This window comes from Strongylocentrotus purpuratus, unplaced genomic scaffold (genome assembly GCF_000002235.5).
Source record: "Strongylocentrotus purpuratus isolate Spur 01 unplaced genomic scaffold, Spur_5.0 spur5_scaffold_1, whole genome shotgun sequence".
NCBI classification, from domain to species: domain Eukaryota; kingdom Metazoa; phylum Echinodermata; class Echinoidea; order Camarodonta; family Strongylocentrotidae; genus Strongylocentrotus; species Strongylocentrotus purpuratus.
Window position 1 is genome coordinate 11,763,754 of NW_022145594.1, and position 17,072 is coordinate 11,780,825.

Here is a 17,072-nt window from a genome sequence, read left to right on the forward strand (position 1 = left end):
ATTTTTAAAATGGCCTGAAAAGTGTGTAAAAAAATTTTGAGATGATTTAAAGCATTTTTAAATTTCGCGCACGCGCTGACATGCAGACGTACGCGTATGCGCGGGCTTATTGACCTGAGATTGACCAGACGGATATTGACCTTGATCATGATAAATATGAATGAAAAATGACTTTCCATTATGGAGATATGATTAAGAGTTGAAAGTACAAAAAAAAAAAAAAATGGCGCCTGGATGACATCATGAAGACTTGTTGACCTTGAAAGTGCTTCTGTCACGTCTCATGACAAGGACCTTTGACTGTGCCAAAATTGAAAGAAATTTACCAAACTGATCGTGAGTTATCCTCTACACAAAAAAGTGAAGGAAATAAAAATAAAGAATAAATAAATCAGAAAGAAAATTCTGACGAAATCAATAGGTGATCTGTCATTGACATGTGTATAAACTAGGATTTAGGTTACTTCAGTAATCTTTTTAAAATGAAATTTCATTATTGCATAAGTACCAGCCTAACACTCCCCTTCCACAAAATGTGGTTAATTAAACAAAACCAAACATACACTGCACATGAAAGACCCTTTTTATAATAATTTCCTTTGTCTGCTAAGACTATTATATATTATATATGAATTGTTTCATACCTTGCACATGCAAGACCCTCTTTATAATAATTTCCTTTATCTGCCAAGACTATTATACATTTTCATATAAAACCTTTCACACATTGAAAAAATATTGACTGTTGCCAAAATATCATTAGTCGTTCAACTCATCTCCACTGCTACATGTGTACATGAATTTATCGTGGCAAGAACATAAGTACAACTGAAACACACATACATACCTGAAAGGTTGATGCCTTCGCATTCAGTGTAGAAAAGAACTCCTCCTGGAAATCCTTTCCCTGTAGTGTCAGGTCAGTCAGGCTTGGCATGGAGCACAACGCTGATGCTAGGTGATGTGAAGAGGCTGATGTTGGGCAGCCAACATGTTGAAGTTGGAGAGTTAGGAGCTACATATATACAAACAGTGATTAATCCAATTACATTACCAGAGTACATGTTTTAGTTGAATGACTGCAAATATAATATGGAGCTCCAATGTACATGTATTTAAGTATAAGCCTATGCTCAGGTGACAATTGCTCTGGGCCTTATGTGGTCAAATATTTAGGATTAAGATAAGGGTTGGATATAGGTTTGAGCTTAGGCTTTATAGTGAAAGGCATACTTTTTGGTGCAGGACTAAAGCTAAGAATTTGGTGAGTGCAGGATAGGAAGCATGGACAAATTGTTGACGTAGCATGTGTCTAACGACAGGATTGATAATTACAGCCATAGAGCATTTAACTCTACATACTACATAGCGAGGCTTTCAAAGTATATATCCTACCAGGTACGCACTTACCAGACCTAGATTGAGTAGGGCGAATGCAGATTAATGTCAGTGGCGGATCCAGGGGGGGGCCGAAACAGCCGCGGCCCCCCCTATTGGCGGCGTAAAAAAAAGAAGAAAAAAAAAGAGGAAGAAAAGAAGAGAAAAAAAGAAAGGAAAAGAGGAGAAAAAAAGGAGAAGAGAAAAGAAAGGAGAAGAGAAAGGAAAAAAGAAGAGAAAAGAAAAGAGAAAAGAAAAAGAAGAACCCCCCCCCCCTTTCTCCCTCCCACTCCGGGGTCGGAGGGACCGAATTTGTGTTCCCAAAATTTCCGATAAAGAGTTACTTTTCACGCAACAAAGTCCGGCCCGTAATACACAAAAATCCGGCCCGTACTGACTTTACACACCGAAGATAGAGGGGTGCTCTCAAAGAGAAGGAACATACATGTGCGTACGCTAGATAACACTGAGTGGGTTGGGGGGGGGGAGAGAAAAGTCGGGTGAGAAAGGGGGAAAGACAAGGAAATGGCGCTAAGTGACAGTAACGACGAACAAGGGAAAACTGTAATCGGGAGATTTGGGGTCATTCCAGAAGGCTTGGCAAACGTTATTGAATAGAGGGGGACCGGGCCGGCCGCATAAAATCTCGAGCCGCGGATTCAAATTTAAACGTTAAGAACAGCCCCTGCAGTCATCACTCTTTAGTGAGAAATTTGAAAAGGGCACAATAATTTAGATGTCTTTTAAATAGAAGTTATATACTCAACAGTCAAATTCTAAATTAACGGTAGGGCCGCTTCACAACTCTTATTTTGCCCTTCATTTGGATTCAGCTCATATCAACTCGCTTGTGCTTGTATTTAAACTCATGTTGGTAGTAATCATGGGCAGGGGCGGCAATCCTGGGCCCGTCCCCCAGGAAATTTAGAAATATGGCTAGAAAGAAATATAGCGGACAGAACGTACATATTGGGCTTAGGGATTTTCTAGAATGCATAATTTCAGCATTCAACATTGCAAAATCTCGCTTGGTCGCTACAACCAGGCCCTCGCCTGATAACACAAACCTTTGACGCTCCCGGCCGTGATTTATCCATGGTTGATGTAATATATCTTTTTTCCCATTCATTTCTACTAACCTAATTGTGTGCTATCACAACCATGATTGTTTCATTTTCGCTTTAAAGCAGGCGCGTAGCCAGGGGCGGTAGGGACAGTAAGAGGATATAGGACGAAAAAGGAGCAGACAAAGAAACATTTTTGAAAATTCTGACAAGTCGAGAACGGTACAACGAATCGTCTTCTTTTTTAATAATTTAATGAAACGTCACATTTCCGCGCTTCGCGCGGGAGGGGGAAAACTGAATTCAAACAAGGATTAAGAGACGAGAATGGTAAAACGATTGGTCTTCTTCCTCTAATAATTTAATGAACCGTCAATGCATACGCGCTACGCGCGGGCAGGGGAAAATGGCATTCAGACAAGGACTAAGAGTCAAGAATGGTACAAAGAATCGTCTCCTTTCCCTTATAATTTAATGAAACGTCAAAGCTTCCGCGCTTCACGCGGGAGGGGGGGACGGGAAATCAATTCAGAAAAGGATTAAGAGTCGAGAACAGTATAACGAATCGTCTTCTTTCTCTATTAATTTAATGAAACGTCAAAGCTTCCGCGCTTCGCGCGGGAGGGGGGGGGGCCTGAATTCAGTCAAGTAATAAGAGTCGAGAATGGTACAACAAATCTTCTTTCTCTAATAATTAATGAAAGGGCAAAACTTCCGCGCTTTGCGCGGGCGGGATAAAACTGAATTCAGACTAGGATTAAGAGTCGAGAATGGTACAACTAATCGTCTTCTTTCTCGAATAATTTAATGAAAGGTCAAAGCTTCCACGCTTCGCGCGAGAGGGGGTAAAACTGCGTTCAAACAAGGATTAAGAGTCGAGAATGTTACAACGAATCGTCTTGTTTCTCTAAAAATTTAATGAAACGTCAAAGCTTCCGCGCTTCGCGCGGGAGGGGGAAAACTGAATTCAAACAAGGAATACGAGTCGAGAATGGTAAAACGATTCGTCTTCTTCCTCTAATAATTTAATGAACGGTCAGAGCTTACGCGCTACCCGCGGGCAGGGGAAAATGGAATTCAGACAAGGATTAAGAGTCAAGAATGGTGCAAAGAATCGTCTCCTTTCCCTTATAATTTAATGAAACGTCAAAGCTTCCGCGCTTCACGCTGGAGGGGGGACGGGAACTCAATTCAGAAAAGGTTTAAGAGTCGAGAACAGTATAACGAATCGTCTTCTTTCTCTAATAATTTAATGAAACGTCAAAGCTTCCGCGCTTCGTGCGGGAGGGGGGGGGGGCCTGAATTCGGTCAAGTAATAAGAGTCGAGAATGGTACAACAAATCTTCTTTCTCTAATAATTAATGAAAGGGCAAAGCTTCCGCGCTTTGCGCGGGCGGGATAAAACTGAATTCAGACAAGGATTTAGATTCGAGAATATTTCAACTAATCGTCGCTTCTTTCTCGAATAATTTGATGAAAGGTCAAAGCTTCCACGCTTCGCGCGAGAGGGGGTAAAACTGCGTTCAAACAAGGATTAAGAGTCGAGAATGTTACAACGAATCGTCTTCTTTCTCTAACAATTTAATGAAACGTCAAAGCTTCGCGCGAGAGGGGGAAAACTGAATTCAGACAAGGAATACGAGTAGAGCCTGGGTAAAACGATTTGTCTTCTTCCTCTAATAATTTAATGAACCGTCAGAGCTTACGCGCTACGCGCGGGCAGGGGAAAATGGAATTCAGACAAGGATTAAAAGTCAAGAATGATACAAAGAATCGTCTCCTTTCCCTTATAATTTAATGAAACGTCAAAGCTTCCGCGCTTCACGCGGGAGGGGGGGACGGGAACTCAATTCAGAAAAGGATTAAGAGTCGAGAACAGTATAACGAATCGTCTTCTTTCTCTAATAATTTAATGAAACGTCAAAGCTTCCGCGCTTCGTGCGGGAGGGGGGGGGGCCTGAATTCGGTCAAGTAATAAGAGTCGAGAATGGTACAACAAATCTTCTTTCTCTAATAATTAATGAAAGGGCAAAGCTTCCGCGCTTTGCGCGGGCGGGATGAAACTGAATTCAGACAAGGATTAAGAGTCGAGAATGGAACAACTAATCGTCTTCTTTCTCGAATAATTTAATGAAAGGTCAAAGCTTCCGCGCTTCGCGCGGGAGGGGGAAAACTGAATTCAAACAAGGAATACGAGTCGAGAATGGTTAAACGATTCGTCTTCTTCCTCTAATAATTTAATGAACCGTCAGGGCTTACGCGCTACGCGCGGGCAGGGAAAAACTGAATTCAGATCGACAAGGATTAAGAGTCAAGAATGGTACAAAGAATCGTCTCCTTTCCCTTATAATTTAATGAAACGTCAAAGCTTCCGCGCTTTACGCGGGAGGGGGGACGGGAACTCAATTCAGACAAGGATTAAGAGTCGAGAACGGTACAACGAATAGTCTTCTTTCTCTAATAATTATTGAAAGGTCAAAGCTTCCGAGCTTCGCGCGTAATGGGGGGGGGGGGCAGCGAGCTGCCCGAATATGAGTTTCTGATACCTTTTCTCGTTTATTTTGGTGATAAATAACACTTTCACAAAAAACATATTATGCTCAGATTGTTGCTCGCTCACTAGCCGAATTGTGAAACCAGAAAATTACTTTTTCGGGCAAGACGCTATAGCCCCCCCCCCCCCCCCGATGAAGATGTCAAAAATTGTACCGGTATGGTGCTTCTAATATGACCTTGACAAACACGGTCTGCGCAATTTTTAAATTTCCGGCCCCCCCTATTGGAAAATCCTGGATCCGCGCCTGAATGTCATACCAAAAAACATTAGTGCTACGTATTTGAACCCCATACCTCGTGGTCCATTGTCCAGAGACTTATTCACTAGACCACAAACACCTCTACACGAACCATGGATGTTGCCCATTACTTTAGAATGTATAGTGCTCGTATGATTGATTTTGATTTAAATAGAGCTGTATTTGCGTTTGGAGAATTCAATAAACAATGAAAGAACAATCGCTTTGTGGATTATTTAAACACATCTTTGACATTGCCTTAAAATACATTCATGACTAAAAGAATGCATTAGACATGAATGTATAGAGTGTGTACATGTAACTGTGCTTTAAAAAAGGACACTGCGATCTAGATTTCCATCCTTGTTTAGTGAATATTGAAGTTTCATCCATGTCACAATTGAGTATGGAGGTCGGAGAGGAAATTCCACTGCTCATTATCTCGCCAATCTTCTACATTTCCTCCACACCAATGCTGATCGGCTTAAATATTATTAGTCCTTTAACTTATCTGCGCTGCTACATGTGTACATGAATTTATCATGGCAAGTATATAAATTACAAACACACATACATACCTGCATGGTTGACGCCTTTGCATTCAGTGTAGAATAGAACTCCTCCTTTAAATCCTTTCCACTTAGTGTCAGGTTAGTCAGGCTTGGCATGGAGCCCAAAGCCTCTGCTAGGTGATGTGAAGAGGCTGGTGTTTGACACCTAACATTAAGTAGCTTGAGGATTTCGACCTACATGTATGCAAACAGTGATTCACACGAGTACATTACCAGAGTAAATGTTTTTACTGAATGACTGCAAATATAACTGGGTGATCCGATATATGCATGTATATGTATGGCTATGCTCAAGTGACAAATGCTCTGGGCTTTATTTAGTCAAATATATACAATTTGGATAGGGGCTGCAAATAGGTTTGAGCTTAGTTTTAGTGATAGGTATACTTCTTGGTGCAGGGATAAAGTGAAATATTCTGTTAGTGCAGGATAGTTAGCACAGAAAAAATGTTGACAGAGCATGTGTCGAACGACAGGAAGACTGAGAAGTACAGCCAAAGATGAAAGTGCATTCAATTAGGTACTGCAGGGATTCGAACCCCATACCTGATGGCTAACTGTCCAGAGACTTATCCTCTGGACCACTTACGCCTCTATGTGAACCTTGGTTGATGTTCATCATGTTAGAATGTATATTAATTCATATGACTGGTTTTATTAAATAGAGCTGCATTTGGGTTCAGAGAATCAAATACATAATGAAAGAACTACCGCTTTGTTGATTTTTTAGACACATCAGTGACATTGCAAAATGCTATACATTCTTGACTGAAAGCATCATTCTACATGAATGTACATGTAGCTGTGTTCAAAAGTACACTGTAATCTAGATTTAGAAATGAAATGTTCATTGCATAATTATAGTAATGATAATAACAAAAATGATAGTAATAACAAGAAGAACAACAACGTCTAATCAAGTTGCAATATGTATTGGAAAGTATTTGAATAATACAAGAAGTATTATATAACGACAACAGTCACTAACAGTACATGTATATATGTTCTGAGTCTGACAGCCCTCCCCCCCCCCCCCCCCCCAATAGGTTAGACTACGATATTACAATATATATTTTCACTCACCTTGGACTTGTTTCCTTCTTTAGCAAGAACTGCGTAAAAGTCACTGTGGATGGATGCTTTAAAAAGTCTAACCTCCTTTAGAGAGGGAGCCGAGCATATAATCTCCACGAAATTGTGTGATATAGTTGGTCCAAATTCTCTATAAGACACATCAAGGGCGTTCTTTAAACAAACAAAAAATTTAAAAATTAAAAATTAAACACAAAATGATATGAGAAAATTGCTAAAGTTTGATGTACCGTATGTATACTTACCACATCTAAATGTATTCCAGTGAATACTAAAGCTGCAACAGTGTGTGCTTCCATAGAAAAGGTGCTTATGCTGAACGGAGGGAACCCTGCACCCCTCACCAAGGCTGCAGTATCTAGGTCCTGACTCTCAAAGGATACATCAACCAAGAAGTTCTTGTCCTGTCTGGTTCTGAAATTAGCTTGCAGTTGTGCCATGCATTTCATGACATGGTTTGCAATGGTTTTGTCCTTTGATACAGTGAAGTAAAGGAGATACCTAAACTCTTCTTTCCTAGGCAACACTACTTGCTCAATCAGCCTGTTGAATTCATTGCGATCTAAATCATACAGGGAAGCAAGATGGCCCCCAGCCATGTACTCCTGAAAGAGTTTGTGTGGAAAGAAGATAGTAGACTGCAGGTACGGACTGCTCTTATCATATACAGATGACAATCTTTTCTCCTGAGACAACACTCCTAATCTGTAAGCTGTTTCCAAGGAGTCTGAGCACTGTTCAAAATCATCTTCTCTGAAAATGAGGGTGTTTTCTTGTAGCCCGTTGAAAGCAACTTTGGCAACTGGTTTCATGGACTTCTCAATTTGAGAGAGATATGCTTGGAATGATGGGCTGGCTAAATCTGTGATTGCTTTCTGAGCACAATACACCTTCAAGAATTCAAACATTTCATCAAATATTTGAGAAAAAGTTTGAAATGACCTAAACTTTTCTCGTTTTACGGCACCAAGCTTTCTCCACATAAGACAGAGCATAGCTATGTAAATAGGATACGGGGCCATATTCTGAGATATGATGTCATTGTCTTTGGTTAATTGAATAAGCTCATCTGCTGTGGCCACATCATCTTCAAAGTACTTTTTAATGTACACCTCCACATTCTCCTTGGTAAAACCTTCCACATGAATGAATGTGTACAGTTTCCTTAGACTAACATCACATCTAATCTCATCGACCTTCCATGGGCGACTTGTCACCAACACCGGGCAAGCATTAAGTTCATCTGAACAAAGAATGTCTGTAAGTGCAATGTCACCTCTTTCCGAAGAACTTCCTCTTGCCTTGGTTTGATCGGCAGACTTTGGCTTTGAACCAGCATTCCTTTGCTGTATAACCTTGCCACCAAACTCATCTAATCCATCAAACGCAATGAAGACATCTTTGGGATTTGAGCGGATGTAATCAGTGATCTGGCAGGCTGTTGCTGGGTTGTCCTTGGAGAGATATGACTTGGCAATCTCACCGATTGTGTATTGCTTGGCTTCATGAAGAGGGACAACAAGTACCCACTTGAAATTTGGGACAACAGGCCTGTTATTTATCCAGTCCCAGGCAATCTTAGCACAGAATGTTGTCTTTCCAGTGCCAGCTTCTCCCTGAATCACGATCCGCTTGGGGAACTCTCCATTGACTTCGAGATCAAAGAGATCCCTGTACTCAAGTGGTCGCCTGCGTTTTCGGTATCCCTCTTCCAGGACAAGGTTTGTGTACATGTCTTTGAATTGCACAATGGAATCAGGGTCGAGAGGATCAGCTCTGATCTTACAGAGAGTTGTCCGGTACTTGAATTTGAAATCATCTGCACATCTCTTGATCAGGTGAGGAGAAAGTGGTTGGGTCTGTGATACTGGCAATGTAGCAGGTGCACCTTTAAATCAATAAAATAAGTGTGACAAGTTAACTTAATCTTTAAGATCACCAGAATTTTTTTGCTAAATATATCAAAATTTTTCATTTGAGGATATTCATAACAGTACACATGAACACAAAGTAATTTCTATTGTATCTATTGTTTTTCAACTTTAAATTTATAGTGAATGCATGACATGTCTATGTTTCTTTTCTTTTTTAACTTAAAAATATCTCAATAGAAATTGTCTTTTTGATTAAAAGTATAAACATGTTAACAAGACGGGTTCTAGAATCTACAGTACACGCTGAAAATCTCTGCAACACAATATATTTTTTGGATTACACAGTTTACAACATTCACCTGAATCGTGTAACTGTGTAATCCTGTAGATTTACACGATTGAAGACTGTCGCTTTGAATCATGTAATCGTGTAAATAGTTATAATGGTTATATAAAGGCATTGGAAGGATGACAGTATAGAGCATATCATATTATATCATGTTCACTTCCTTTTCTGTGTGCACATAAAACGCACGAGTGCCTGCATATTAATTTCCTCCACGTTTACGCCACTTTTTTGGATTTCTATTAAAAGATAGTTTACGTGTAGAGGGGGATAGACAATTGGAATTAAAGAAAAACTTTCTGTGTATAAAATACATGTTAGTATTTTTTTTTTAACAAGTTAACAAAAGAAAGGAAAAAAAAATATGTAATGAGATTAATATATGAATCAAACCACACAGTACAAAAGTGTATGTATATGTAGTTATAGAGGTAAATATTTATCTGTATGTGTGTGTATGTATGTGTATAAATATATATATATATATAGGTATACAAATAAATATTTTTTTCAAAATCCAAGCACAGCGCGAAAGGCAAAAATAGTCAATTTTGACTGAATTGCCTTAAATCTAATCCAAAAAAAGATTCGACCAGCTGCAATAATCTGTTAATCGTGTCTTGCTTTCACCACTCCCTCATCACTTTCTACTAACCTGCACCATGAGACAAGGTAGGAAAACGTCAGAAAGAAGAAGACATGATATATGAAAAGTACAGGAAAAAAGATAGCTACGAGGAGAAGGGAACAAATAAAAGGAAAATCAGCGTAGAAATGGCACGATAAAGATAAGAAGAAAAACTATGCAAGAGAGAAAAAAGGAAAACTAAAAAAAAGTTGATCGGAAGAAAAGAAGGGCGTAACATAGTGAAATAAATAGAAATGAGAAGTAGAAAGGCTTTAAAACGAAGAGGAAAAGAGAAAAATAAAAAAGATAAGAGTGGAACACAATGAAAGAAAGAGAGGCGAGAAAGAAAGAGGGGGCAGTGAAAAGAAATTGAGAGAGAGAGAGAGAGAGGGAGAGGGATGAAAAAAGCATTAGTTGAAAGAAAAGGGGCACTGATCAGATTTTAATAGGGGCATTAATCAGAGTTGGGGGGCACTTGGGTACTTCTCATACCTAAAGAGGGATAATACTTAATTGAGATTAAAAAGGACACTTATGAGAATAGAAAATGGACACTTATTGTAAAGGGAAATAGGAACTTGTCAAAGGAAAAGGGGCGCTTGTCAAAAAAATAAAAATAAATGAAAGTGTCAAAATGAAAGGGGCATTTGTCAGAGTTGAAAAGGGGAAGTTGCACTTTTACAAATGAATACGGGCACTTGTCAAAGTAAAATGGGGACTTTTCCTATAAATAAAGGGGCACTTTTGGGATTCTTGAAAAAGTGGGGGGGGGGGGGTGGGCACCGTACCGCTAGCTAAACGTAACACAAAACCAGTTGGTCATTCACTTATTATATTCATTCTCTTTTTGCTACTGCTTCCTGTATTCTGTAGCCAGTGGCTTAGATCAGAACGTAATACCTATTGTTCAGGAGATCCTATGTTCAAAGGGGATCCCCCTGAACAACAGGTATTATGTAAGCATCTCTCTCTGTAGCTAGGGCAACGCCCCCGGTGAGAGTCGATGGCAGGCCACATTTAGAGTAAGCTTCTTTTGTATGTGACAGGAAGTGTGCTATTAAGTCTTGACCATAGTTTTTCATACATGTAGCTGAAAGCAATGTTGTTAAATGTAATTTACGAAAAGGAGGAAAGCCAAAAAATGGAAACCCAAAATAATAAAACATAAAAGGGGAAGGGGCACTTTTACAAATGAATAGGGGCACTCGTCAAAGTAAAAGGGGGATTTTTCCTATCTACAAAGGGGTACTTCTTACAAGGTTGAAATGGCACTTTTTCTATGTAAAAAGAAGCACTTTTGGGGTACTTGAAAAATTGTAGGGGGGCACTGTACCACTGGCTAAATGTAACACAAAGACAGTTGGCCACTCACTTATTCTATTCATTGTCGGCTTGCACCGTAAATTTTACATCTAAAAAAAAGGAAAAAAAGACGGGCCCCCACCCCCTGGGAAAAAACAAGTCTCATAAAAGATTACCACAATTTTACCTTTTTATTTTTTGCTCAAGGGGGGGGGGGGTGGTTGTTGAGTAAAACAAAAATAGTGCTCACTACCCCCACCCCCTCACACTTATGCGCTGCTGAATATTTTTTCATGAATTGGGCCCCCCTTCCTCACCACTGGCTGGATGCGCCCCTATCGTGTAGCCAGTGGCATAGATCCTTTGGGGGAGACCGGGATAGTATTACTGTAACACCTTTTTCCAATTCTGAAATAAAATTCTGACATTTCAACTTTATTATAGTTATATAGGCTACTTGCTTAAAGGTATATGAAATGAAAGATGCATTTCCTGGCTTGCAATATGACTAGGTTTGAGTTAAGTAAAACAAGTTATTATCAAGCCATTATCATTTCAATACCGGTAGTCAAGTGTTACAATTGCCCCACAACACGAGGCAATTGTAACACACCCATGGGGCAATTCTAACCAAATACAGCTGTACCTACAAATCATATATCCCTCAGAAAAATAAGATTTTTCTTTTTCTTTTTTTCCCCAAAGATTATGCGCTGGATAGATTTTCATCAATTATACACTATTTTAAAGAACCCCAATAAAAAAAAAAATGAAAAAAATATGTCTATGACATATGCTTGACTCATCTACATTATATTTTTTCCAGTTACGTGGGGAGATTTATACTAGTTACATTTGCGCCCTAGGAGGGCGGCCATACTTTTTATTGTTTGTATCCTAGCATTAAATTTCGTCCTTGAAACTTCGCCTAATACAGGGCCTAAAATCTTATTTTTTGAGAATATAAAAATGACATTTTTTATTTTTTTTTATTTTAGGTAATTGAAGATTTTACTCCCGTGCTAAAAACTTGACGTCTTGAACTCGTATTGCATCACGTTCATAAAATATATCATACTAGGTCGAATCATTATATTCCTTTCAACTTCGATCTTGTTATTGACTCACATGATTATAATACAAGAAAAAGCTGATTCAACTTTAACTTGCCAGAAAGAGTAGGTAGTATTAGTAATTCTTCCTCCTAGCTCCTCCTCTTTTTCTATTCTCCTTTTTATTTTCTTCTTGTACTTATCATCAATTCTATCATCAGTTCAATGTTGTTATTATCATTATCATCATTATTATCTTTAATAAGTTTGTTTTTCTTTTTCTTATCAGTCTGTAAATATTACTATTTTAACTTATTAATTGTGTGCATGTCTGTAGGGAACCCCACTGGAAATAAGCTCTCGAGTGTTATCCTGTTCAAGCTGACTTAATTTTGACCTGTTATTCTTGTATATAGTTGTATATTTATACACATAGCGCGTTTCTACTGTAGGGGTGGGAGCCGCAGTTACATTTGCCCCTTGTTACTTTTATCCCCTTGAACATAGGACCCCCTGAACAATAGGTTTTATGTAAGGATCTACAACATTATCTGTAGCTAGGGCAATGCCCTTTGTCCCCGGCGAGGGTCAAATGGCAGGCTACATTCAGAGTAAGCTTCCGTTGTATGTGACAGGAAGTGTGCCATTAATCCTTGACCGTGGCTCTTCATACATGTAGCTGAATGCAATGTTGTAAAAGTTAATTTACAAAAATGAGGAAAGTCAAAATTTGCAATAAGTAATCAAAGTGTAATTGTTTGTGACCTTTTTCAAGCTGCCAATGACGTCAAACATATCAGCCAAGGCCGGGAACTCTTGTGGGGGAAAATGACGCCCCTCGCACTCTCATGGATAATGACGGAATAAAATACATAGTATAACAAAATTTTTAGTAACGAATGAGCTGGTGAACATAGCTGCCTTGTAATGTAAAAGTATCACAACATACTAAGTTTTGTTAGCCCTCCTTCCTTTGTCGTTCATCACTTTTTTTTTTCTCACCGAGGATTAAATCCGTAAGTGTTTTTCGGGAACTGAACTTATTTTTTCATTTTCAAACAGTCTAAAATTAATCTAGAGACACACACCGCAATTAAAAATATATAAGAGAGATAGAATGTGTAATCTTCGCTCTCCCCCTCTTCCCCGTTGTCTTCGTTCAACCCTCCCCCCCCCCCCTCAGCTGTTGGCTATTCCTGCTTCTAATGAACTAGAAATCGTAATCTGCTCAATATTACCACTGAAAATAAATTGTTACACAATTCCAGCGAGCAATCGCTCATGTGTTAGGGCAGTTCCAGTGCACTCAGGTAATAGTCAGCGCGATATCGATAGGCGTAAAAAATAACGATACCAGCTGGCTGCAGCCTCACGTGATGGCTGATCGAGGCTGCAATTCCAGTTGGAGCCTGACAGGGCAATTAATTTTCACTTATTAGCCCAGCCGGCTTGTACCAGGCTGGGCTCTGAGTTTTACCCCGGACTCTTTCATCAGCCTATCCTCCCCCGCCTGCCACCATGCTCCATAATTTGCTCAGCCAGCTGCCGCCGAACGTAGGTTCTTAAAGTTGCAACTTTAAAGTTGGCAGCTGGTGGCCGCCGTATGGAGATACTTAAAGTTGTAGCTGGCAACAGCCAGACGAAAATGCTTGAAGTTGCAACTTGTTGCATCGTACTGAGCTCAAACATGGAGCTTATTTTTTTATTGTGACGTCATTTAAAGCTATGTTTACATTTCTCTTCCCGGCAGCCTTTGTGGACACAACGGGATGGACGTGAAGCAACGAGGGGGAAGGATACCGTGATAGACCTTGACAAAAACTTAGCAGCACCTAACAAATCTTGAATACGGACCACTATGTTTCAGGCAAACGAGGCTGCCATGGCGCTGGGAACATAGTTGAGACGTAGCTTTAAGGGCGATTGTTTACTTGCCTGTTCACAGCAAATCGCACCTTTTTTGTGTGACTTGGTACGTTTGTTACAAAAAGGACAATGGTCTTGATGTAGAGCCATGTCGTGGCTACAACCGCAGCAAAAAAATAATAAAATAAAATAATAATAGTAATAACAAAAATAATTCTCTGGAAAACCCTCATGTATTTCTATTTGCCATTAGAAATTGGCTTAAAGGTACTATGACATCAAACCCCCTCAAATTCAAATTTTAACTGTTGTACTGTAAATTTTTATCGTGAATCTGATGATGAAAACAATTTCCAGTCATTTTCAATCACTCAGCTGCAAAATGAGAAAAAGAAATATGCTTGGGAACGCCCCCTGAAATTGTTGACGCTGGGTTGCGATTACGTAATCCCCTGTGACGTCAGCGGGAGAACACAAACTGGGCTTGAGTGAGAGTAAAATGCGTGATTGTATTGGCATTGTGCGTTGATTTGTAAAACTACGGACTGAACTGAACATTGCTGCTTTGGAAGTTTCTTTTTTCTGGGAAAATGGATCACTTGTGTGAGGGTGACAACGAGGATGGATTCTTTGTCTGACAGAGAAGAAAATCTGCCTGAGTTTGAAGAGGAACTTGAGGGAAAAGGTGAAGTTCCTGCTGCTACTGAGCTGCGCCTGGTTTATTCATTGCCTACACTACAGTTTCAGCCTGCCTTTCCAGATGCAGTGAGACTGAGAGAAGTTGAAACAATTAATTTTGTCGGCGTTCGTGATAATCAGGAAGACATTGAAGAAAGACTTGGCCACAATCATTGGTGAGAATGATGTAAATAGCTATATATAGGAGCATTTATAGTTATTAAATTAGTATTTGGGTTGAGACAATCGGCACTATTCACATGCGATGCGATGTACCCGGTGATGCTGCAGCCGCTAGCCGTAGGCCTACACCACCCAGCTGCGGGGTGGTACTGGAGGCCGGAGTGCGTGGCATGGCTTACGTAATGAAACTGTCACTGACTGAACTGAGCTGACCGAGCTCCGAGCCAGGATTTGCGACACCAATCAAAACAATACTCGAGCCTTTGTATCGTATGATTGGCTTTTAAGTTCTATTTACTTTCGATCTAGATTATTGAAGAAAAAAAAAAAATTCAAAAAAAAAAACTCACAGAGTCTAGGGGACTATAGTCTGCAATGAAATGTTAATTCTGAAACTAATAACATCTTGAGTCAAACATTTACTGGATACATCATGTACATGTCCTATTTTTCACACGATTTTAGCGCAGACAAGATTAGATATACAAAATAAACAACTTTTTGTTTATACATTCATTCAGGTGTTCATGCAGTCGATCATGGAGGCTGCTTTGCAATGCTGAAGGTCGCGGAGACCATCTGCTTCAAAGAAGTTCCCAGTTCACGCACGCGCAGACAATGGTATGGGCCGGTGGAGTTATACTGCATCACAGACCGTCCTGGTTTCAGGAGTGTTTGTCTAGAGTACAGGGGGGTACGTGAGACTGCCTTTTACCAGTACCGCCAGCATATACGGCCAACAAGCATGACAAGATGCCACTGAAAATGAGTGAGTGTACATACATTTTAGTTCCAAGGTGGGATTTCGTTATAACAAACTCCTTGGACCAGAAAAACTACCTGTTTTATCGAAACCATGTTATAACATCAGGGCTAAAACACAATAGAATACAAAGAAGTTGGACCAGAAAATTAACAATAGTTTGTTAGATATATCTCATTAAGGTTCACTGTACAGGCACAATTTTTCGGGAGGGGGGGGGGGTGCCAAATTATTGAATTCAATATGTATCATAACTATGTCATCAAGATTTTCTAGATGAGACATTAAACAATATTAGTGATTCTCTGTTACAAAGTTCGTACCCCACTGTTCGTGTCCCTCCCCCATCGCTGCCTCACAGACTTCATTATTCATGTATATATTGTAAAATAAAAATGGTGCAAAGTATTAAAACGGATATGATTGATAGAAGTGGCGGTTGTTGCATTCCATGGTCACATGCCATCACTGCTTATGCGTCAAATTGCAGTGACGTTCCTAATAGTAGATGCAATTTTAAAGGAAAATTAAAGTTGAATGATATTGAGTGGAGATAAATGGGAAATTTCCCTTTTATTTCTGTACATGTATATATTTGTCTTGTCATAACTGTTATAGATAGGAGGTAGATGAATACTATCCCTAATGGTTTGTGTGTTTTGTTTTTGTTTTTTCATTGCAAGATAAACAGACACGCTGCCTATCGTCAGCTAGCTAGATGGTGTTGGGGATACCTGGGAAGATCAGTGCAAGTTTCACTGCTGTCCTGCGTTGTACCTCAGATCCGGACAACTTTACTTTCCTCAGAATACAGAGGATTTGAAGAGGAATATACAGATATTTGTTGGGCATGGGGGTGTAGTGTGATTCATTCAAGACATGGATGTTTGCTTTTCATTTTTTAAATTTATTTTGAAGGTGACATTGATATGTTACTTACTTTTCTAACATTGTGGCTAAAGTAATTTATCTTAGTTTAATGCGTTACAAAGCTTACTAAAAAGGGATACCCGTAAGTTTTTGAATTTCCACATGATATAAATACCTTCTAGAGCTATAGGTTATCTTCATTTGTAAATGCTTCTTATCTCCTCAAGATTATGTATTTATTTATTTATTATTATTATTATATTTCCTCGGGGGGGGGGAATTCTTTCAAATTAAACTTGCGATCTACTGTCTGTAGGTTTAAAGTAGATATATGAACTCTCAAAAGGGTTAATTCATCCTAGAGCACTTATTTGCTGTCAGCCAATGTTTTCCGTTTAGAGCTATAAAATACGGGAAAGTAAATGTGTTCTCTTATAATAACTACTTATTTTCGTATGATATATTACAGCTACATATTGTACTAAAGAATATCTCATTTGCCTCGTCTCTCAGTTGATGCCCACAATATATGAGTTGATTATTATTGTACTATGAAGGAGGTAGACCACACTTGTCCTAACCTGCATAGTGTACAGTTCAGCAGTCTTTC

General features: G+C 39.3%; 1 protein-coding gene and 2 long non-coding RNA genes across 3 annotated transcripts; 1 reads left to right on the top strand and 2 right to left on the bottom strand.

Annotated features, from left to right (window-relative positions):
- Positions 1-853: 853 nt before the first annotated feature.
- Positions 854-7,041, bottom strand: LOC115921463. The gene is made up of 3 exons (XR_004062877.1): positions 6,892-7,041; positions 5,815-5,982; positions 854-1,015 (listed from the first exon to the last, which is right to left on the bottom strand). It is a non-coding gene; the product is annotated as an uncharacterized LOC115921463 (long non-coding RNA).
- A 1-nt stretch (position 7,042) lies between these two features.
- LOC115921239 (NACHT, LRR and PYD domains-containing protein 3-like) lies at positions 7,043-11,928 on the bottom strand. Its single transcript, XM_030978520.1, has 3 exons — positions 11,904-11,928; positions 7,238-8,788; positions 7,043-7,053 (listed from the first exon to the last, which is right to left on the bottom strand). Exons 1-3 carry the CDS (start codon positions 11,926-11,928, stop codon positions 7,043-7,045), a joined length of 1,587 nt encoding a protein of 528 aa, XP_030834380.1.
- Positions 11,929-14,511: 2,583 nt separating this feature from the next.
- LOC115920917 lies at positions 14,512-15,599 on the top strand. The gene is made up of 2 exons (XR_004062613.1): positions 14,512-14,822; positions 15,351-15,599. It is a non-coding gene; the product is annotated as an uncharacterized LOC115920917 (long non-coding RNA).
- The last annotated feature ends 1,473 nt before the right edge of the window (positions 15,600-17,072 follow it).

Excerpts from the sequence above, each read along its gene's own strand:
- LOC115921239 (XM_030978520.1), bottom strand. The coding sequence starts at position 11,928 with ATGGCCGCCCTCCTAGGGCGCAAAT. Across the intron at positions 8,789-11,903 it reads CGCCCTCCTAGGGCGCAAAT|GTGCACCTGCTACATTGCCA; the intron begins GTAACTAGTATA and ends ATTGATTTAAAG.